The 25,489-nt window shown below is 41.5% G+C and overlaps 1 protein-coding gene across 5 annotated transcripts in view; it reads left to right on the top strand.

Moving 5' to 3' along the window:
* Window positions 1-15,432, top strand: part of apip (APAF1 interacting protein) — a 51,005-nt gene extending 35,573 nt beyond the window's left edge. For all 5 annotated transcript variants that reach the window (XM_084337774.1, XM_084337776.1, XM_084337775.1 and 2 more), the window contains exons 7-8: window positions 10,076-10,243; window positions 10,407-15,432. In XM_084337774.1, coding sequence (XP_084193900.1) covers window positions 10,076-10,243; window positions 10,407-10,506 — 268 coding nt within the window. In that variant the 3' untranslated portion in view covers window positions 10,507-15,432. The remainder of the gene's footprint in view (window positions 1-10,075; window positions 10,244-10,406) is intronic.
* Window positions 15,433-25,489: the final 10,057 nt, after the last annotated feature.

The raw sequence follows: 25,489 nt of genomic DNA, 5'->3' as shown, positions 1-25,489 counted from the left end.
TCCTAGCTGCCAGCAGGGCTATGCAACTGCCCTGTGCCACTGTGATACAGCAATATGTGCCACTGTATGCTACTGCCAAATCTGGTGTTTCAGACATCCATACTGGAACGTAATGCTATTGGTATAATCATTAGGTTTAATTCACCCCAGTCCTCCTAGTTTTAAGATTGCATTGTGCCACTGCACTGTTGTTTAGAATTGAGGTAGTCCTAACATGCAAAAAAATAAACATTGCATGGGTGAAGCAGCATCACACCTGGACAAAAGGCAGGGGAACTATGTGAGAATGCTATTTATTGACTACAGCTCAGCATTCAATACCATAGTCTCCTCCAAACTCGTAGCCAAGCTCAGGGACCTGGGCTTGAACTATGACCTCTGCCAGTGGGTCTTGGACTTCCTGACAGGAAGACCCCAGGTGGTGAGAGCAGGCAACTGCTCCTCCTCATCCATCACTCTCAACACAGGGGGTCCCCCAGGGCTGTGTTCTGAGCCCCCTCCTCTACTCGCTGTACACACATGACTGTGTGGCACAGCGGAACAGCAGCAGAATTATCAAGTTTGCTGACGAGACAGTCGTGGGCCTGATCTCTGCAAACAATGAGAGGGCCTACCTGGGAGAGGTAGAGGACCTGGCGCTGTGGTGCCGGGAGAACAGCCTCTTCCTGAATGTCAGCAAAACGAAAGAGATGATTGTGGACTTTAGGAGGTCAGGGGCCAGGGACTACAGCCTCCTCAGCATCGACGGGGCACAGGTCGAGAGTGAACAGTTTTAAGTACCTCAGAGTCCACATATCCAAGGACTTGACCACACACATTGACAGTGTAGTGAAGAAGGCACAGCAACGCCTCTACTTCCTTACGTGCCTAAGGAAGTTCAAAGTGAGTCAGAAGATCCTTAAGAACTTCTACTCGTGCACAATAGAGAGCATCCTGACTGGTAACATCACCTCCTGGTTTGGGAATAGCACCGCACAAGACCGCAGCAGACTACAGAGAGTGGCCCGTTCAGCCGAACGCACAATTGGAGGTGGGCTTCCCACTCTCCAGGACATTTATAACAAGCGTTGCAGGGCCAAGGCTAAGAGAATAACCAAAGACTCTAGTCACCCAAACAACTGCCTCTTTGAACTGCTGCGGTCAGGCAAGCGCTACCGGAGTCTCATGGCCAGTACAGAGAGACTCAGAAGGAGCTTCCATACCCAGGCCATCAGGATGCTCAATGACACTATGTAACAACCCATCATCATGTAAGTAAAAAAAACTGAGCGCCCTCCAACCTAACAAGGCCACTGGCCATGACAACATCCCCTCCAAATACCTCAGAGACTCAGCAGCCGCCATCACCCCATTCATCACACACATAATAAACCTCTCCATAAAACAGGGACACGTCCCCAAGGACTTCAAAATTGCGAGAGTGACCCCCCTGCACAAAAAGGGCAGCAAATTAGACCCAGGCAACTACCGCCCTGTTTCTATTCTTACCTCCATCTCGAAAGTCATGGACAAAATAGTCTACGAACAGGTCGAAAAGTACCTAGCGGAAAAAAATCGAATCGACGAATTCCAATCTGGCTTCAGAACATCCCACTCCACTGACACATGCCTTCTCTATTTGAACGACCACATCAAACAAGAGGTGGACGCGGGCAAATACTGCGGCATGGTCATGCTGGACCTACAAAAGGCCTTTGACACTGTCAATCACTCCATTCTGATTGACAAGCTAAAAGCAATTGGTTTTGATAGTCTATCAGTGAGCTGGATGCAATCCTACTTTGAGGGGAGAGAACAGATGGTGGAGGTAAACGGTACCCTATCCCCCCCCCCTCACAGTGAGCTGTGGTGTTCCACAAGGAAGCATACTAGGACCGCTACTGTTCCTAATTTATGCAAATTACATGTCATCAGCTTGTGACTGCAACTTGTTCTTGTTTGCGGACGACTCAGCCCTGTTGGTCTCTGACAAGAACAAGTTACAGGTTGAAAAAACCCTCAGCTCAGAACTCGGCAGAATCTGCACCTGGCTTGCTGATAACAAACTATCATTACACCTTGGTAAAACAGTCCATTCTCTTCGGATCAAATAACAAACTCAGTTACAGTGGGTGACAATATTGTCACAAGGAAAGATGAAATTACATACCTAGGTTCCATCCTAGAGGCAAATCTTTCCTGTAACAAAATGGCATTCAATGTAATCAAAAAAGTCAACCAACAAACTAGATTCTTGTACCGGATCTCCTCTCTGGTAAACAAGAATACCCTGAAGACTCTGGCAGGAGCACTCATTCAAGGGTACTACGACTATGCTTGCACCTCACAGAGCATGTGAGTGCAAGCGGCGCGAGGAGCGGAGCGGTGGATTTTGAAGTGAGCTTGGAGTGGGGTTTAAAATGGGTCAGAGAGACTCCGGAGTGAGAGCTCTCCTCCGCTCCGAGCCGCTCCCAGCCGCTCAGTGCACACGATCACACAGTGGTTTAAACTGATGTAATATACATGTAGTACAATGCCAAAGCAATAGGTGGCGATGTACAAACATGAAGGTAATTTTTAACCAATCAGAAGGGTGAACCGTCACTACACATCCTGCTAAGTCAAAGTAGAATCCGCCATCTTTAAATCACCTCGGGACCTCGGGTGAACGCAACATTTATTTTCAGTGAGAAACAAACCAAGTGCAATAAAAAAAAAGGATACATTCATTGTTCTGCCTCATTTATTGATGAAACGAAACCAACATCAACACAATGTACCACCAAGAGCGGAGAGTTTCTCAAAAAGAGCGCTGGTGTTGTTAGCTTACATGCTAACGTGAATGGGATCGGCCATAGCATTGCGGCTAGGCTAGCTACCTTAGCATAGTACAGCTAGTTGAATGGATAAACGTTATTTAACATTGCAGAATGGGTACAATACAATACGGCTCAATACAAACAATTGTTAATGGGCCCAGGGGGTGCAGAGTCATCAACACAATGTACCACCAAGAGCGGAGTTTAGTCTCACAAAAAGAGCGGTTGTTGTTAGCTTACATGCTAACGTGAATGGGATCTGCCATAGCATTGTGGCTAGGCTAGCTACCTTAGCATAGTACAGCTAGTTGAATGGATAAACGTTATTTAACATTGCAGAATGGGTACAATACAATACGGCTCAATACAAACAATTGTTAAGGGGCCCAGGGGGTGCAGACTGTTGTAGTTTGGTCAAATCAAGCTAATTTACATCATGCTCCAAAAAAAGAATTTTTTTCTGCTGAGCGGGCTGTGGAGCGGGAAGCGCTTGATGCGCAAATGAAGCTGAGCGGTGAGCGAGCGGAGATCGGCTTGGGGGGGGGGCCAACATGAGCGAATGAGAGAGGAACTCAGCCGTCTAGAGCGAAGAGCGGATTTCTCTGCCGCTCCGCGCCGCTCACATGCTCTGGCACCTCATGGTACCAAAGCACCTCAAAGGCGCTAAAAACAAGATTACAAACATCACAAAACAAACTGGTCAGACTACTACTTGACCTTACTCCTAGAACCCACCTCACCCCTGCCCACTTTGACTACCTAGGATGGCTTAGAGTAGACAACAGAGTACAGCAAATTGCAATGGGCCTGGTCTACAAGATACACGACTAAGGTACCCATGTACATGCCAAAATACTTCCCAAAGGTCAGTGAATACCACGACCACAACACCAGAGGGAGCTCCACAAATCATGTTGAACCCAGATTCGGCTCAAACAAGGGACTAAACACGTTTTGCAATTATGCCACATCAATGTGGAACGCCCTACCCAAAGCTGTAAAGGAATGTGAATCACTACCCACTTTCAAAACCACTCTCAAAGAGCACCTATGGGAGACTGCAATTCGAAATTTGGCCCCTGTAAATGTCCTAACCCAACCCCCTCCAATGTACAGTAAATGTCCTAACTAGGGATGTCCGATATTATCAGCCACCGATATTATCGGCCGATATCGCCATTAAAATGTGATATCGGAAAATATTGGTATCGGTTTTCCAATTTTTTTTTTTTACATTTTTTTCTTCTTCATTTCTATAGAAATGATGTCCGATATTATCGGCCTACCGATATTATCGGCCGATATCGGCATTAAAATGTGATATCGGTTGATATCGGTATCGGAAATTAAGAGTTGGACAATATCGGTATATCGGTATCGGTAAAAAAGCCAATATCGAGCATCCCTAGTCCTAACCCAATAATACACAAGACCCTCTTCTTGGAACCAAGTATGGTTTTGTCGATATTCCAATGTACAGTTTTGCTTGTACAGTTGTACAGTTTCCCCCACCCCGCCTACTCAACCCCCCCACCCCACCAACCCAACCACCTCCAATGTAAGGTTGCCCACCCCACCTACCCAACCTCCTCCAATGTACAGTTTCTATGTCAAATGTATATACTCTCTTTTTTAGACTATTTTTGTATCACAAACAGTACTGTATTTGTAAATCTGGTATGTCATAAATGTATAGATGTAGCAGCCAGTACAGTCTATCTGTATGTTGTGTATGTCATATATGTTATGCTGAATTGAAAATGGGGGACCCTGATGTAAACCAGACGAAAGTCTTTCTCTGGTCTGCATCCCCTTAACAATTGTGTGTATTGAGCTGTACTGTATTGTACCCATTCTGCAATCTGTTAATACAGTTTTCAATCAATCAATCTACACTCACTGCACACACATCCACATGTACACACTCACTTTAAACAAACACTCACCTTAACACTCACTTTAGACACTTTAACACTACATTATATTTATCTATTATCAAAGAGATTTGCACTACATTCATACCTAATTTGCATTTGCACCTTACCCTAAGTTTTGTACCTCATTTCTGGATTGTACCTCACTGTTACTCATTTTACTCTGTATTGTATATTGTATATATGTATATTGAATATTGAATATCCCCCTTTACTTACTTTTTACTTACTCTTACTTACTTTTTTACTTACCTTTTTTTACTGTATGAAGCACACTCAGGGGCTCATACAGAAACAAGCATTTCATCGTAAAATATCTTTATTTTATTGTGACAAATAATAAAGGAACTTGAATTTGAGAACTGAGGAAGAACTCAAGAAGGATTCAGGAAGAAAGGAAGATGGAAACGTTTGATTAAGTTAAGGTGACAATGAATCAACTTTTATTCCAAAGCTTGAAGAATTCCTACGGCAGGGGTGTCCAAACCTTTTACACAGAGGGCCAGATTCGGTAAAGATACCAGGGGTAACTTTGATAGTCTTTCAAAGTTTGAGAATATTAAAGTTTTTTTTTTTTGATCCACTTTTTCTCCCATTTTTCTATATTTTCTCCCATCCCAATTTCGTATCATCCAATTCAACCCTCCCCTGTCACGAACGCTGTTTCTTGCCTCCCACAAGCCGGCTGCAATGTGGACTAAGTCATACATAGCACAAGTCCCCTCCGGTACTTGAGGTAACAGCAGTTGCATCTTTTCACCTGCGCAGCTCGATCTCTGTGTCGAGGAGTAACGCGTGGGAGGCTCACGCTGCCCCCGACACTTCCTGATTCTACTGCGCAGGCGCACCAACCGACTTGTAGGAGTCGCTTGTTCACAACGTTCGATCCCCACCCTTCAGTTTTCCCTCCCCGTAATACGGCCAATGTGTATTACTGCGGACGACCAGCTAAACTGAAAACAATGTGGAGAGCTGGATTCGAACACGCGAATCCTAGCGTCTCCACACTGGTGGCGAGTGCCTTGCCCACTACACCACCTAGCCGCCCCAGAATATTAAAGAAAATTATGTATTATCTACAAATATATTGCATTATGAGAACATTTACACAGGGGCGAATTCACAAAGAATGGATTGCGGCCGCTAATAGCACCCTTAACTGCGTGTGATTTGCGCCTGCTATGTGCTCTGTCTTAACACATTCAGCGCCAGGGATTAGTCGGTCCTTGTGGCTAATGTACCACATTTCCATAACATATTTTCACTGTGCGTCACTATGTTTGGAGAGCTATATCTATATTCTATATTATAGCTATGGAGACAATACTATAGTCATTTGACAGTGACTTTCTTCCGTCTAACATGCAAAAAAGAGAGAATTTTTTCATGCATACGTTCGCGCGTTATCCCGTGGTGAATATAAGTATAGTTTAGGAGTGATCCTGGATAATTCCTGAAACGCTGAGTTATAGGGCGATACGTGTATTCTATTATAAGCGTTGGCGTTTCTTGCCTGGACACGCTACTATTTCCAAATCAAATGTATATAATAGGTATTATGATTCATCATGAATGCATGAAAGGGGGGGGGGGGGGGTTCTTTTTTTATGCTTTGATGGCCAGTAACGGCATTTGTGTTGAACACTACAGAAGCTGATCAGCTGGATCGATATCAAAACATTGTTGGATCAAGCTGAAATTGATGTCAGATAGTCCTTACCTTTGGTCGGGGGTATTCCAAAAAGAATATTCCAATTGTCTGATCGCGATTTCCAGTATTGGTGTCCATCTGGTCCCGGACATAATTTGGCACAATTTATGGATTGAGTGTGCCAGATGCGTTTCGAAGTGGTCGGATGAAGCGATTTACTCGGCTCCGTCTAAATATAGCGCCCAGAGACATTTGAGTGTAAGACAGGGTTAGATATAAGGTTTCAAAGGGTGGGCGACACTGCCATCTGGCAGGATGCTGCCGGTATTGCACTTTGACAATCTCAAAATCCTTTCCTATGGCAACACCAAGGTCAGTGGATGAATAATGAATAAAAATATTGAATAAAAGAAAAAACGACCAAAACCCGAGATATCTCGGGTCTGGCGTCCAGCGAGTTAACATGACTTATCTCTGGTTTGGCGCAGAATGTGTTAAGAACCTATTCACTAAAGATATTGCGCAAATGATATACTAGCACAAACACGTCCATGCGGTCTGCAATTTTATCCTGATATCTGGCAGCGCAGTTGGCTCGCAGAGCAGTTTGCTCCTCAATTTGCAATTTGCTCCTGATATGGTAAAATGGTATAAATACTGCCCATGCAACAGTATGCATGTCCTAGGACAATCGCAAATTGGAAGTCCTGATGGATCAATAGCTCTTTGTTTCTATAACAGATAGACAAAACAACGTGGAGTACATATTTACAGTACCCAGCGCTGAATCAATAAACGCGATCGATATTTGGAATGGCGATCAGGAATTGGAATAATCTTTTTGGAGAACATCTGATCTGAGGTATGGAAACTATTTTACCAGTCTTGGGGTAATCAGAGCTTTTTTCACAGATATATCAACGTGGGCCCTATATGTGTGTGTGCTGATCAGGAAATAAGATAATCGATTTTTCAGTCCGCTTCTCTAGTGTGCATAAGTACACATATACTATCTAGCATTTATTTGAAAACTATTCATAAATAGGCCGAAAAATTACAAAGTTTTTTGTGTATTCCAGTAAAGGGCGATTCCTGCAGAATAACTTTTTTCCTGGACATTTCCAAAAACGAGCGTTTTTCAAAATGGTATAAAACGGAAATGTACCGATGAAAATACAATCGGTTTCGACAATGTTGACTGCAAGCAAGTCATTGATAAGCGATGGGCGTATTAGACACATAGCCATAATTTAAGATATAGTTTATGCGTTCGCAAATGTGCTCGCCCTCTCATTTAATAGAGCGCTGGCACTCAAACGCTAAACCATGCGCCCCCTGCTGGCACTCAAAGTGTTAACAGAAACAGCTCCAGGTCTTTGAAGGTCTCTAGCTCAAAACGAGCTCATCAAAAATCATCATGATTCATAAAACATCGATTGAAAGGTATAAGTCCAATTTGTACAAGTGATGGCTCACATCATCTCTACTTACAATTTTAAGATTGCTCATATAATGAGGGAATAATACACACCTGGCCATGGAACAGCTGAGCAGCCAATTGTCCAATTACTTTTGGTCCCTTCAAAAGTTGGAGGCACATGTATATAAATTGTTGTAATTCCTACACTGGTCACCTGATTTGTATATAAATACCCTCAAATTAAAGCTGAAAGTCGGGACTTAAAGCACATCTTAATCGGTTCATTTCAAATCCATTGTGGTGGTGTACAGAGACAAAATTATGTTGATGTCCGAATATTAGCATTGCTGTATGGCAAATGATTCCATCTGTGAAATACAATTTCAAACTATATTCATTTGGAACATTTCACATATTTTAAATGCGTAATCCAAAATGTAGTCAAGCTTCCTTGACAATGTAACAATATAATATAATTCAATGACACATTTTTTCCAAATATAATCTGGGTTGATTATAGTTATTTAGTTTTCATAATCTGATCACATAATCCCAATGACATAGTCAATTACTACCCAAGCCTGAAGACTAATCTATTTTACCAGTTTTAGTATAACTTTTCACGGAGATATAAGCTTTTTCCCTGTGTGTGTGTGGCTGTGCGAGCGATCAGGAAATAAGAGAATCGATTTTTTAGATCACCTATATAGCGTGCATACGTACACATATACTATCGATAATCTAGCGTTTATTTGAAAACTATATATAAATAGGCCGAAAAATGACAACGTTTTTGTGTATTCTAGAATATTCCAGTAAAGGGCGATTATCACAGAATCTTTATATTTTCCTTGAAAACGAGGGCTTTTCAAAATGCTATAAAACGAAAATGAACCGATAAAAAAACAATCCGTTTCGACAATGTTGACTGCAAACAAGTCATTGATAAGCGACGGGCAGATTAGACACATAGCCATAATTTAAAACATAGATTAGGCGTTTTAACGCTATCATTGAAGTGGGTGGTGGCACTCAAGCACTAAATCGTGCGCCCCCTGCTGGCACTGAAAGTGTTAAGAAAAGAGTTTATTTGGACTGAGAAATGTTTTTCAAGTATCTTGCTAATGAACGGAAGGTTGAATATCGGCCTATAGCTGGTCAGTGCATTGCTGTCGGTTGGGCTTCTTTAGTAAGCTGTTTTGAGTGCACCTGGGAAGAATATAGATTTCTGATGTCTCCCGTGGGCTGTGACCCCTAAACTAATGGTCTAAGACTCTAAGTCCATCCTGTTTGGTAAAAGCAATGGATCAGATGGGTAGTCTGTGTTGGCCACTCAGAATCAGTGTTCGTGAATACTTATAACCTGTGTAGTTGGTGCAGTGCTATTCCTGGTTTGGGAATAGCACTGCACAAGACCGTAGCAGACTACAAAGAGTGACACGTTCAGCCGAACGCACAATTGGAGGGGGGCTTCCCACCCTCCAGAACATTTACTACAAGCGGTGCAAGGGGAAGGCTAAGAGAATTATTAAGGACTCGAGCCACCCGAACAACTGCCTCTTTGAACTGCTGCGGTCAGGCAAGCGATACCGGAGTCTTAAGGCGAGCACAGAAAGACTCAGAAGAAGCTTCTATCCCCAGGCCATCAGGCTGCTAAACGAACAATAATCGCTAAACGAACAATAATCACTATGCAACAACCATCAAATGCACACAGCACACACACCCACACGCACACACTCACTCAAACAAACAACACACTGCAGCACCCACTCTCCACACTTTAGATCACACAAACACACTTACACTTTATATTTATTGATAAAGGATTTGCACTACAACTCGTACACCTACTGTGAATTGTACCTAAATTGCACCTCGTCCCATTTCTCCATTTCTGCCTTGCACTATATAGTATTGTATATAGTATTGTATATTAGTACACTCGTCCCATTTCTCCATTTCTGCCTTGCACTATATAGTATTGTATATAGTATTGTATATTAGTACACTGCACAGTATTGTATATTGTATGGTAACTACGTCTATTCTGCATCGAACATTGTACATATGTCTAAACTGAACACTGTGACCTTTTTTTTACTTCTAATTTTACTATGTTTTTATTTCATACTTATCTTGTCTTGCACAGTCTCTGGAGCGCAACAGTAAGAAGCATTTTGTACAAAAGTATTCTGTACTTCTGTATGACAACTATTAAAGAAACTTGAAACTTGAAACTTGACCCTGATTTAAACCTGTATGCTCTCAGCTACGACGACACCCTGGTGGTGCCTATAATTGAGAACACCCCGGAGGAGCGCGACCTGAAGGAACGGATGGTGCGGGCCATGGATGAGTACCCCGACTCGTGTGCCGTCCTGGTTCGCCGACATGGTGTCTACGTGTGGGGTGATTCATGGGAGAAAGCCAAGACCATGTGAGAATTACCATCCAAGCATGAATACAATTAGTTGTTTGTGTGTAGGACTGCTGCAATAATCGAATAATCATGTGATCATTATTTGGAAGGGAATTTTTACGCACTGTGGGGATGATTTCCTTTTCTCATGCAATACACAAAACACGGCTGTGTTTCCCAGGTGTGAGTGCTACGACTACCTATTTGACATCGCCGTCCAGATGAAGCAATGCGGATTGGACCCTTCGGCCGACCCGTCAGAAGAGAAAGGAATTGTTTGAATGTGAACATTGACCGACGCTTTTTGTAGATGTGGATGCGCCTTGAGGAGGCACAGCATAGCATGAGGTAAATCACGAGTAAGCATACAGTATGGTTTTACACTCAGCTTTGATCACACTGAATCGAGGTCTAATTCTAAGATGCATCGCGATGCGGACGTGGACGATTCTGCATCGATGCAGTGACAGAACAACAATTTTAGTTTTCTCTTACTAGCTTTTATGTTCTTTTACAATGTAGCGCTTTTATATATAATTTTATATATAATCAAATATTATTATTATTGTATTATTAACTCATTCACGGCCAGACCCGAGATTTCTCGGGTTTTGATCCTTTGATATTTTTCCTCTGATTCCCGTTCTAAATCATCATCCGGATCATTCTAGCCGCCCCTGGCTCGTTTGCATATGTTTGAATTGCAATGCCGATCGACTATTCACCAGGTGGCAGTATCATCTGTGTCTGAACTAGAAAGGCTTGGTGTTGATACACGTCTTCCCTTTTTTTTATTCTTTGGTAGGGGCTCCGCCTCCTGCTTGAACAGAGATTCACACTGATCGCCTCGAAATTCCGTTGCCTAAGCAATGCCGATCGACTATCACCAGGTGGCAGTATCGTCTGTGTCTGAACTGGAAAGGCTTGGTGTTGATACACGTCTTCCCTTTTTTTTTTATTCTTTGGTAGGGGCTCCGCCTCCTGCTTGAACAGAGATTCACACTGATCACCTCGAAATTCTGTTGCCTAAGCGTATTTTACCATCGAAACGTGTATAGACATATACACTGGTAATCACGATGGTGATGCGATCACTTGGAATTATTCTTTTTGGAATACTTTCTGGCTAAGGTAAGGTATATTCTATGTCTATTTTACCGAATCTGAAACGTGTTTTTCTAACGATCACAGTTCTGTGTTTCACCGGACGTAAAACATGCTCGGCAAACATGATCACAGTTTTGAGTTAAAACGACCCCCCCCCCCCCTTGATGATTTTGTGAAGGTACATATATACATGTTATATGCCTTTTTGATTTGGGAGTATTTGGGGGTTCAGGGAATCAACCAGAACGATTCGGGCTTATTGCACATAATGTGTTTTATCTTGGAATCTATGAAAAAATACTGGATTATCTTGGAAATGCGCGATGTCTAGCGTGTAATAAACTACAAACTACAGTGTGTAGAAACAAACTATTTTTTCCATGTTCCACTACAAGTAATGTCTGTCAAATTAGCCACACCATTGTCATCACAGCTATAATACAGAACACACACACAGCTTTGCAAATATAGTGAAACACAGCGGAAAACGACTATCAAGCTGGCCATCCAGCGGTATAGATAACCGCTAAGCGTGGCGCTCAAAGTGTTAAAGCTAGTGCACACATTCTAGGGAAAGACATAGGTAAATTAGCGGACAACATATACCATAATATCAGTCACTCCTCTATTGGTACGAGAACTCGGGGTGTAGCAATAGTCGTTAAACGTAAGTTGAATATTGTACTAAAGGGAGTATGGTCTGATGTAGAAGGTCGGATAACTATAGCTAAGATTGAACATAAGAACAGGAAAATAGCGTTGATAGCGGTATACGCCCCAAATTTGTACGAAGAAGATTTCTTCACTACACTAACCAATGCAATGTTAGACATTCCCGATTACTCATTTATAATAGGAGCGGATTTTAATGCCATCTGGAACCCAAGGATGGACAAATCTTACCTCGCCTTTTCCAGCGAACAAAAGAATTCATCGAAGGCATTAAAGGATTGGTCAAAGATTACAGGTGTAAAGGACTTATGGCGGTTACTTAATCCCACGACCCGAAAGTACTCTTGTCGATCTGCGAGACATAAGACACTATCCAGAATAGATTATGTCTTTGCATCACAGAGACTATTTGATAATTATGAAGTGGAAATGATACCCAACGCACTATCAGATCACTGTTATTTACTCCTTAAAGGTACATTTGGTATACTATCCTCCCGAGCCCCAAGATGGCGATTTAACTCGTTGCTGCTTAACAACAAGGAATTCATTACACAACTCAAAGAAGCTCTTATAGTATTCCAACGGGAGAATGCAAACTCGGTGCAAGACCCCAGAATAATATGGATGTCGGTAAAGGGAATGATCAAAGACTTCACGGATAGCTTTTCCTGCGCAAGAATCAAAGCACAAAACTGGATGAGCTGGAAACGCTTTACTCAACGTTATTTAATTCTCTGAAATACAACAACTCAACTCGACTAGAAAATCAAGTTAACGTACTAAAAATAGAGATCAATGCCATATACAGACAACAATCGGAAATACAAATACGCAGCACAAGACAACAGCAGTACTCCCATGGTTCCAAACCCAGCCACCTATTAGCCATGCGATTAAGAATTAATGCAACATTTGCAGATATAACTACCATTAGAGCACAACAAGTACTTGTAACAGATCCTGTAAAAATAAACGATACATTCAAAGTATTCTACTCCGACTTATATAAATCAGAAATGACCTTCGATCAAAACAAAATGGACACATTTCTTAATCAAATTATTCTCCCTAAACTTTCAGAGGATGACGCTAAACAGTTAGAAATACCGATCACACTAGAGGAACTCAAGAAGGCCATAACCGCAATGAAAAGTGGTAAGGCTCCAGGAAGAGACGGTTTCCCATCAGAAATGTACCTTTCTTGTTGGGACATAATTGGCCCCTTATTACTAAATATGATCGTATACTCAGTCAAGGAGGGGAACTTCCATAAAATTGACAATATTGCACTCATAACAGTCCTCCTTAAAAAAGACAAAGACCCCAACGAGTGCGGTAGTTATAGACCTTTAAGCCTCCTCGGAACAGATATCAAACTGTACTCTAAGGTATTAGCCATCAGATTACAAAAGCATATGACGTCTTTAGTTCACCCGGACCAAACTGGCTTCATAGGAGGCCGCCTGATCACTGAGAACATAAGACGTATACTGCACGTACCTGATGCCGACAAGGAGGACACCATACCTAAGGCGATGCTGTCCCTGGATGCTATGAAGGCCTTTGACAGGCTGGAATGGTCGTATCTGTGGGCAGTGCTAGAAAGGATGGGGTTAGGAAAAGGATTCATCGATATGATTAAAGTATTATACAAAGACCCATCGGCCATGATTACAACAGGCACAATCATCTCTGAAATATTTCCGGTATCACGCTCTGCCAGACAGGGTTGTCCTCTTAGTCCCGGACTGTTCAATCTATCATTAGAGCCTTTAGCACAATATATAAGACAATCCCAATCCATAGAACCTATCGTAATCAAGGGCACACAACAAAAAATTTGTTTATATGCGGACGATGTAATATTGTTCATGAAAAACCCCAACACCACATTGCCTCATCTGCTCAAGATGATTGAGGACTTTGGTGATTTATCGGGATTTAAGATAAATTGGCCGAAGTCGGCTTTCCTTCCACTTAACACCCCTGCAAAAAAAGATACAACCCTCCCAGGACAGATACCGATGGTAAAACATTTCAGATGCTTGGGAGTGGAAATATTCCCTACCATAAGACAAACGGTGAAGCACAACTACACAAAAATCCAAAACAAAATCAAAGACGACCTTGATAGATGGGCAAAACTTAAAAACACAGTACAAGCACAGATATCAATAGTTAAGATGGATGTACTACCTAAAATCAACTTCTTCTGTTCAATGCTACCGTTACCCCCTCCAGAGGGTTACTGGAAAAGATTACACTCCTTCACATACAAATTTATTTGGAATAACAAACCACCACGTATAAAAAGATCCACCGCACAGAGAAATAAAGCAGATGGTGGCATGGCATTTCCAGATTTTTTCCTATATTTTAAGGCGTACTCATTAAGTCCATTGACAACATGGTTTGACTCCCAAGCATTAGCATCTTGGAGAAAAATAGAAGAAAACATAGTAGCCCCACATAGACTGAAGGACATAGCATACACTAAACTACCAATCAAGCACTGTGAACGAAAATTTGGCCCCATAATTACTCATGCGATCCGGATATGGCGTGAATCACAAAAAAAAAATCCTAACCCACAAGAATGGCACAATCATACTCTCTTATTCAATAACAATGCTCTCTTAATTGGAAAACGACCTATAAGATTCCCTATATGGGAAGAGCAAGGCATACACTCATTAGGGGATGTTTTTAACAAACAGGGTTTTTGTAGTGATAAAGAAATACGCAAAAAATTGAATCTCACCAAGTCCACATGGCTTTTTCACAAACAGTTAGAGCTATGTTTGAAGTCTCACGGTGTTCCATTAGACAGACCAATTGAACACCACAGATACCACAAATTCTTCTACTCAAGAGAGACATCGAGAGGTTTTGTTTCAGAATTTTATCATCAATTACTAACGTCCTCGTATGAAACCCTCCAACTTGACTCTGTCTGGAGGAGGGATATACCAGACCTGGAAAATGACTTTGATTGGCAAGGAGCCTGGACAAATGTCCGACTTACATCAAGGAACCCGGATCATCAACAAATCAATCTTAACTATATTCACAGGACATACTTGACTCCTATAAGACTGTGCCGAATGGGGCTCAAACAAGATTCCAAATGCACCCAATGTACAAATGGGGACGAAGGGACATTTATGCACATGTATTGGGACTGCTCACCAGTTAAGGCATTCTGGAAAGATGTGACCCAACAAATATCAAAACTCGTATCTTGGAATATACCTGTACACCCCTCGGTATTGCTGTTGAATGATGTTTTTGAGTTTGCAGTGAATCCACAGCTAAAGAGATTGGTTTTATCGGGTATCACAGTAGCCAAAAAGCTGATCGCATCACGCTGGTTTCAACCGGAAAAAATGTGCCGTAAAGTTTGGTTTCTTACATATCTCGATGTAATTTACCATGAAATATCTACAGCAAGAATTCTGGGTCTCAATGAATCCAAAATGTCAATGTGGTTAGAAGTGGTGGAGAGAATAAAAGCTAGCTTATAATGGTAGTGTCTGGTTAGGTGCGAGGGATAGTGGAGGTACTTCTCAAGGTGGGGTCCGGGAGGGGGGGGGTTCGAGCTGAGCATATGTGTGTAGGTTTTTTTTTTTTAGATAACATGTATTATGGGTATATCTTATATAAAACAACTAACTAAAAGGTGATCTCATTGGATGTGCCCTGACAATTAATGCTTGTATATCTTATCGTGTGTTGTCATGTTTGTTTATATGTTTGTTTAAAAAATAATAAAAAAATAAAATACAAAAGCTAGTGCTCTGGTCATGCATCCACTCAACTCATAGAAAATACAGCATCAGCCTATTCTAAAAGTATTGATACTAATAAAATGTATTGAACCATTTTTAACAGCTGGGTATCGAGATACATTTCTAGTATCTGTATCATGCAACACTAGTAAAGACATTTATTTTGACATTCTGATTTAAGAACTTTCTAAATAAAAGTGAATTTATCTGACTGCTTGTATTAATTGATGAAAAAGTAGTTTGATGTGCAGTAATATAGATTCTAAAATTGAGGATGTAATATATTGAGCTGCATCGAGATGCATCGTAGAATCTAATCGAATCGTGGACAACTGAATCGTAATCTAATCGTCAGGCCAGTGAAGATTCACAGCTCTACTCTGAACTAAGGTGGAATGCCCCCGATGAGTCTATTAGCACATCCAGTGCCAGCCATTAGACTGGGCCCGCTGTTGTTAGGCCAGCTTTCCATTACAAACGTTCATTGTGCGTCACGTTGTTTGTAGAGCTAAACCTATATTTTATATTATAGCTATGGATCCAATATCATTGTCAATTGACAGTAAGAACCTTCCGTTCAATATGCCATAAAGAAAAAAAATGTCCATCGATACGTTCCCGTTTTATACCGTGGTGAATATGAGTGTTATATCGGAATGATCTGGGATAATTCCTGTGAGGCTATTTATAAGGCGCAACGCTAATAACGTTAAATCCATTGGCGTTTCGTCCCTACACACGATAAAGTAAAAAATCCAAATGCATATGATCGGTATTATGTTCCATCATGAATGCGTGAAAGGGGGCGGGGGGGGGGTCGTTTGTGATTAATTGATTGCCAATAACGGCATTCGTTATTACCACAACATACACTGATCTGGGGTATGGCTATAAAATCCTTGCATGATCAAGCTGTAATTGACATCAAATTTCTCTTACCTTTGGCCGGTTGGATTCCAAAAAGAATTTTCCAATTATTTGATTGCCATCTGGTAGATCATAAGTACATTTGGCACACGCCATAACCCTATACAGCATAATGAATCCGGCGTCCCAAAAGGTATTCCATGTGATCGGGTGAAGCCCTCGCTTCAGGCTAACAGAAAAGTCCGCCCGGAGCGTTTTCAGTGTGACACCAGGTCTGCAACAGGGGTTACTGCATTCTTGAGACAGCGCCACTACCAGGATCTGGCCGGTACTGTACCTTCGGAGTCCCAATATGCCTTTTCCAGGCAAAATACAGCTCTGTGACATGGAATAGGATATTAAAATCGAAAAAAAGGAAAAACGACACAGAAACGAGAATCTTCGTTTCCAGCACTCAACCGCTGGGCTACAGAAACGAGAATTCTCGTGAACGGCACCCAAACGGTTAGTCGGTCAGTTTTGTCTTAGAAGACTTTGCTTGTCAAGACTTCCGGTTGCCAATGGTACTTCCTGTCCCATCCAAATACATTGGTTTTAGCTACTTTTCTCCCCTTATTTAAACAACTTTGTCGTCACAGAGAGGCAATGAAACGTTTGTATTATTATAGTATAGAATGTATTTAATAAGCAAACGTTTGTCAGCAGGGTTTTTGGGCTGTATTTCATGTAAAAACGTTCACTGTTAGTTTACTTGCTCACGCTAATTAAGGCTAATGCTGGCTAACAAGCTAGCGCAAGAAACGACGCCGCAAAGTATTGTTTATAGTGCATTTCTTGCCACCTTATAGCATTGGTACATTTGTATGACAGTCTATAATGCTCCCGTGAGGTTTTTCCGGACGTTTTGGTAATGATGAAAACTGTCCGGAATAGCTTTGAGCTAACGATCTTTGCCGATGCATTGCAAGACGTAACGTTAGTTGTTCAAAACATTACCCGTCTATATAATTTGTTCCTCAACATTAGCTTCTAACTGTAGCAGGCTGCAGCTTGCTGGCTAACGTTAGCTTCTAACTGTAGCAGGCTGCAGCTTGCTGGCTAACGTTAGCTTCTAACTGTAGCAGGCTGCAGCTTGCTGGCTAACGTTAGCTTCTAACTGTAGCAAGCTGCAGCTTGCTGGCTAACGTTAGCTTCTAACTGTAGCAGGCTGCAGTTAGTTTACAAAACATTACCCGTCTATATAACGTTGAGGAACAAATTATAGACGGGTAATGTTTTGAACAACTAACGTTACGTTTAGAATGGAATGCATCGGCAAAGATCGTTAGCTCAAAGCTATTCCGGACAGTTTTCATCAACTTCCTGTCATTTAGAAATATGATTTTATAGTGAAAATCATTACCAAAACGTCCGGAAAAACCTCACGGGAGCATTATAGACTGTCATACAAATGTACAAATGCTATAAGGTGGCAAGAAATGCACTATAAACAATACTTTGCGGCGTCGTTTCTTGCAATGCATCGGCAAAGATCGTTAGCTCAAAGCTATTCCGGACAGTTTTCATCAACTTCCTGTCATTTAGAAATATGATTTTATAGTGAAAATCATTACCAAAACGTCCGGAAAAACCTCACGGGAGCATTATAGACTGTCATACAAATGTACAAATGCTATAAGGTGGCAAGAAATGCACTATAAACAATACTTTGCGGCGTCGTTTCTTGCAATGCATCGGCAAAGATCGTTAGCTCAAAGCTATTCCGGACAGTTTTCATCAACTTCCTGTCATTTAGAAATATGATTTTATAGTGAAAATCATTACCAAAACGTCCGGAAAAACCTCACGGGAGCATTATAGACTGTCATACAAATGTACCAATGCTATAAGGTGGCAAGAAATGCACTATAAACAATACTTTGCGGCGTCGTTTCTTGCGCTAGCTTGTTAGCCAGCATTAGCCTTAATTAGTGTGAGCAAGTAAACTAACAGTGAACGTTTTTACATGAAATACAGCCCAAAAACCCTGCTGACAAACGTTTGCTTATTAAATACATTCTATACTATAATAATACAAACGTTTCATTGCCTCTCTGTGACGACAAAGTTGTTTAAATAAGGGGAGAAAAGTAGCTAAAACCAATGTATTTGGATGGGACAGGAAGTACCATTGGCAACCGGAAGTCAGCCGGAAGTGCCTACTTTTAGGTTGTGCAAGTGGAGAATTGGCCTACAATTTAAGTGAGTAATAGTTCCTTCATTGATCATTTGAAAATGGTAACATTAGCTATAAAAAAAAAAGTATCATTGACACAAGAAGTATATATTACACAGAATAATATAGTTTGTTTATGCTTCAGAAGTACGATATTTAGCATCAACCCTCAAAATGAACAAGGAGCCTGACACCTGGGAGTAAGGGTGGTGTTGACAGCAGATGACAGAGACGACAGTGGTTGCTAGTTGACTTTGAATAGAGGTAATACTGCTGATTTTTGACAGGTTCTACTAAAGTGAAATATCATTTTAAGCCATTTCTTCCTTTATAATTTTTTTCCTTTTAGTTTTGCCCCTCCCACTAATATTAAAGGTATCAACCAATAAAAGTAATTTTGAGTTTGATTGTATTTGTTCTAAGTATAATAATAAACCGCTAAACAATTGAATGTATTCATAAATATCTGTACTCTTGTTTATATCCTACCTGAAACTGCATACCAGCAGTAGGTAACTTATTCCAATTCATATTTTGTTTGAATTCTGACTGAAAATATAACAAGAACAAAACTGCCCAGACCCATGGCACACCTATATACCGGCACATACCGTCGGTAACCCTGTGGTTCATATAAGGAGCAGCTTGGCTGCCAGCAGACTGTTGGTATTGTTTTGCAATGTGAAATAATGCCCTTCGAGGTGATGGTTTTGGGAGATACAGAGATCACAACTACCTTGTCGATAGAAGCACCTACTGTAAATGACCTGAACAAAACGTGACTGCTAAAACGTCTTAGTGACCATAATTTGCCACATACAGCCCATGGCATTAGTCTGGTTGTTACAAGTGAGTAGGGTAATGTGAAACCAGTTCAGTAACCACCATAGTCATATTTTCAATGGTTTTGTCGTGACATACCTCCAAACTATGCACCTCGTGTTTTGGAAGCAACGCTTTTTAGAGCACTCAGTAATACATTTTTTTGTTAATGTCACCTTATCGACGGACCAATCAATTCAAGGGGAGGGATTACAAATCTGAGGTATTTGAAGATAAATGGACAGCAAAGCAAACCACTTATAACCATAATGGAGTTGAAGAATTTTTTTTGCAGTTTCCCACAAACCTTGTTTGTACGACCAGGTCTTACCCGGGACCGAGATGTGAACAGCAACGCCTGGAGGGCTGTGAGCAGTAATTTATGTAACTTTAGTAACATCAGTGGTAGAATAGAATAGAAATACTTTAATCCTGAGGGAAATTTGGCACTACAAATAACTCACAGTAAACAGTCAACATTTAGGGAGACAAAAACAAGTCACGAATGAAGAATAAAATAAGCCTAAGAATAAAAATACCCAGCTCCGGGATATACATTTCCTATGTTATGTTTTAAGGCTGTCAATCGATTAAAATATTTAATCTTATTAATCGCACGATTGTCCATAGTTGACTCACGATTAATCGCAAATTAATCCCATATTTTTGTATCTGTTCTAAATCTACCTTAACACATCCAGTGCCGTTCATGAGAATTCTCGTTTCTGTGGCCCAACGGTTCAGTGCCAGAAGCGAAGATTCTTGTCCGGTCCGGGTTTTCCTAGTCGGGGAGGAGTAACGTTTATAACACATGGATTGGGGAGAATCCGCAGATTCATGTGCTTTGGTGTATCATGTTGGCAACACGATCGACATCAATACTTGGAATGGTGATCAGATAATTGGAATATCCTTTTTGCAGTACATCCTAGTCAAGGTAAGGGCTATATGTTATCAATCTTGCGTTGATCCGAGTATGCCTTCGTTGTGATCCAAAAGTGTTATTGTAACGTTACTCCACAACGTATGCCGTTGGTGACGATCGAAGCATAGAACCCCCCCCCCACCCTTTCATGCATGCATGATGAAACATAATACCGATAATATAGCATTGATTTCAAATTGATTGTTGATCCACGCGAGGAATGGCACGGTTTCTAGTGAAATGCAATAAACGCTGTTTAGCGGCGTTTCCTGGGATTACACAGAATTACTCTAAAACTATACTCATATTCATCACGGTATAAACTCTATCTTTAATCTTTCAAAATGTTCAGTTGCTATCGCTATTAGCTCTATCTTTAATTTTTCAAAATGTACAGTTGCTATTGCATGCACTCATCTGTGTTCCACTACACACATGAGTGCATGCTTACCAACTGTCCGTCTGCAACACTACTATCACCAACATCTAAGAAGGGAGATCCCCCCTTGAATGGCCCTTCTAAGGTTTCTCTCCTCCACACTGCCTGTGGAGCTTTTTTCCCTATTGTTAGGTTTTAGTGAGTTTTTCCTTACCTTCGCGTGGGGTATGTCTGGGAGTGCTTGCATTCTTTCATTTATTTGCATCCATCTAAAAATGTTTGCACCTTATGGTGTTCTTGTTCTGTTCTTGACTTATTGTTATGTTTTCTTCTTGACTTGTTTAAAGAAGATCTGTACGGCCCATGGGGACATTAACGTGTGTTGTCGGGCCCTATAAATAAATTTGATTTGAATGTATGGATGAAAAAAGTATCTGTTTTTTGCATCTTGACCGGAAGAAACTCAATGACAATCGACTATATTATTAGATCCATAGCTATAATATTTAGTTATAGTTTTATATAGTTTTAGCACTGCAAACACTGGCAGGTATCCCCATTCAGTGCTGGCACACACGGCCCACAGCGACCTCTCGTGAACGGCACTGGATGTGTTAAACGGAACTTTTTCAAGTTTTAATACTCATCAATATGAGAGTCAACAAATGCTTGCTTTATGCAGCCATTTAAAGGGGACATGCATTATAAATGGCTTTTTCCAGTATTTAGCATTGTTTTATAGCAATAGGGGTTAGTAGCAATGGGTCTGTGTCTCTAATTACCATATTGACTCATCAGTCTAGTCTCGAGTTCACGAGATCTTCCCTCACTCAACTAAGCCGTTCTGATTTGACGGTATTGCTGACATGAATAGGGTACTGATTTGCATAACTGAGGCCCCCTCTATGGTTGACAGCGACAGCAGAGCGAGTGGAAATATCTTCACTTCCTCAAACAGAGCGAGGCAGAGAGAGAACGAGCGAGAGAGAGAGAGAGGAGCTTCTGTCTGGGAAACAAACACATTTTACACAGAACCTGACGGCGTGCGCGGGGAAACACACGCATTTTACACACAACCTGAGGCGCGGGGCTTCTCCCTGGTAGAGAGAGAGAGTGGAACCGCGGCACAGGAGTGTGTGAAACACACACACACACGCATTTGACCCGCGGGGCTTCTCCCTGGTAGAGAGAGAGAGGGACCGTGGTGCAGGAGTGTGTGAAACACAAACACACACGCATTTACACACACAACCTGGACCACGCGGGGGAAGCAGTGGAGAGATAACTTTATGCTCCGTGTCCCTCTCTCTCCCTCTCCACCTCTCTCTCTCTCTCTCTATCTCTCTCTGTCTGCCAGTCGCAGACTGTGGGTGACTCTCACTCAAAGCGCTTATGGGCGGAGCCCATCCAAAAATAGCCTGAAATCCTGAGGCTGAAAAATGATGCTTTTGAGTACTTGATAAAACATATAAAACAAAGATCTTTTTTTGAAAAAAAAAAAACTTTCTGATGTGTTCCATAGACTCTCAGGAATTGTGTAAAGTTGCCCAAATAGTGCAACACAAAAGGATGACCCTCATGCATTGCAAATTTGCATCAAATTCAAAACATTCAAATTCAATTCAAAATAACTTAAAAGAAATTAATAATTTAAAACAATAAATAAAGTATTCGTGAAATAATAGGGGAAAGAAAATGTTAGGAACTTGTTACATTCACCCATACAAGTGCTGAGGACTCACACCCCCTGCCCCCCTCTCTCTCTCACACACTCCCAACTCTCTTTCTCTCTTGCCCCTTCCTCATCTCTCTCACCCCCCCCCCCTCTCTCTCTATCTCTCACACACACTTTGAGTCAGAAACAAACATAGTATCAATGAGAGTATCAATAATACACTTGAGTGAAGTCTAGTAAAGAAATATATACTGTATATATGTATATATATATATATATATATATATATTTTTTTTTTTAAGTGAATCTTGCATTAAAATAATTGTGCATTAACATGCGGGAGTCTTAGTCTAGCACTGAACTTGCTCCATGCTTAGCAAGGCTCCTCCTCTCCGCCACAACCGCTAGAGAGTCCAGCTCCACCCCTACCACGTTACTGGCCTTCCTGACCAGCTTATCCAACCTCTTTGTGTTCCCCGCTCTCAGTCCGCTGCCCCAGCAGGTCACAGCGTACAAGAAGGCGCCCGCCACCACAGACGATAGAACATCCTCAAGATCCTTGTACGGATCTCAGCCTTCTGAGGAAGTAGAGTCGGCTCTGGCCCTTCTTGTAGATTGCCTCTGCATGTTTTGACCCATTCAGTTTGTTGTCGATGTGGACTCCCAGGTGTTTGTAGTCCTCAACCATGTCCACATCGACCCCCCTGATGGAAACGGGGGTCACAGGTGTACTCCTCCTCCTCCCCAGATCCACAGCCAGTTCCCTGTGGATCTGGGGAGGAGGAGGAGTACACCTGTTCCATGGTTGCCAAGCAGCCTTGCATTTGAGCACAAGAAAAAGGTATTCAATCTGACAGCCTAAAGGACCATACCGGTGTGGTAATAAACTTACTTTAAATGTATCATTGGAACAGAATGGCACTATGTAAATCGGTGAGTATGCCAATGTAAACAAGCACGTTTCTTATATATAATTATATGGTTTATCACCAAAGGTAAATAAAGCAAAACATTTTAAATCTAGTAAAATAAGCTATGCTCAGGAAAATGATAATATTTGTACATACATTTTTTTTAAGCGTCAGGGAAGTTGTCAATCATAGGCCCTTCCCTCATTGGCCATGGTGCTTGTCAATCACACTTGTGTGAGGATAAAGTAGAGAAACATGGTAGCTGAAAACAATGCAGACCGACGTACATTTGAAAGGAATTGTGCCTTAAAAGAACAAAGTTGCAACATGTTCATGATTGCTTTGGCTGTGCGTTGTCGCAATACGCCATCTGTAGTGTAGTCTAATTATTCAACATAATTTTGGACATAGATTAACCTATTTAGACTCGACAACCAGCTCAATTTAAATTGGCATGCATACCAAATGTTATTAAAACACAAAACTGCTTCACCATAATTGTCTTGTGCAGATATTTTCTTGTCTTGTCTAAGATATTTGCTGAAAGAATATGCATAACGGAACGTAGACCACTCTCGGTCACTCTCTTTGTCTGGGAACGCCCAAAACCAAATTCGGTCACGCCCCATTTTGTGCGACATCCAGGCTTTTTTTACTGTCAGCGTTTGGGAATTTCATGTCGACAGGTAGGTGAAGTGAAATTATACTTATTTTAGAATATATATATATCAAATTTCATGAGTATTCATCTATATTTAGTCATCTAAAGACTAGGGGTGGGACGATACATCGATCCAGATCGATATATCGATCTATTATCAATAATCAAATAGGATCGATGCAACGTAAAAAGATCGATTCATATTGCGATTATTTTGAAAATCTGCGAGTCATATCCGCCGGCGCCCAGTATTGTGGAACTCCGTGTAGCTCTGTACAGCAGAACAGAGCGTCTATTTATTATTATTTTGCGACCCGATATAAGTCTGTGCAGTTTTTCCCCCTGCAACGGGTCAAATGCATCTAACATGCTTTGCATCGTCGCCATTCCTTTATGCCCATGTCGCGTTAAATATCTAAATGAACACGGAGAGGGGAAGGAGGAGGGGCGGGGGCATTCTACCTTTCTGTATGTGTGGACTGGGGGAGGGGCAGTGTGTGTGTGTGTGTTACTGAGGATGGACAGATAATGTTGATATTTAAACATGAATACATAATAAATGTATTCATGGTCATCATGCAACATAAAACAATTGTAGGAAGTTAATGTTAGGGTTTGAAACCGACCTCAAACGCACGGCACAGACAGGTAGTTCAGAGTTAGCCAAATACTAGGGCGTATTTATTTTCAGAGTCAAAAAGGAGCAAGTAACAATCTTGGAACAAAGGGAGACTGCCTTCAGCAGAGTTATCTGCGGCTCTGCAGATCCTCTTGGTGTTCGAGGTGGGGAAACGGTATTGCAGCAGCTCTGCAGATACTCCCAGCTTCAACTCGAGGTGGAAAAGAGAGAGAGAGGTAAATAACAGTCCACATCACACAGAGGCAGTGCGGTCTCCTCCTCCCTTGCTGAGTCCAGAACAAACAAAACGATATCTTCAGTGTTCACCACAACACACAATTTAGCTGAGGGTCAGTGCAAAACAAAAACGATAAACTTCTGTGTCTCTTCTAAACACACACCCCAGCTGAGTCCAGTGCAAGCAAATGATAATCTTCAGTGTCTCCTTTAACACACAACTTAGCTGAGTCAAGTGTAAGCAAAAATAGAACTCTTCAGTGTTCTTCAAAACAGAATCGTCCAAAAAAGGGTTTGGTTCAAACTCACCAAAGCGCAAGAGTAAAGCGGGTAAACGAGGCGCAGCTCAAAACGGGGGACAAGGTCTTCACCAGCGGCAATCC

This window comes from Notolepis coatsorum (assembly GCF_963971535.1).
Source record: "Notolepis coatsorum genome assembly, chromosome: 20".
Lineage (NCBI taxonomy): Eukaryota > Metazoa > Chordata > Actinopteri > Aulopiformes > Paralepididae > Notolepis > Notolepis coatsorum.
Note: the sequence above shows the minus strand (reverse complement) of the source record. Positions and strands in the feature narration are given on the sequence as shown.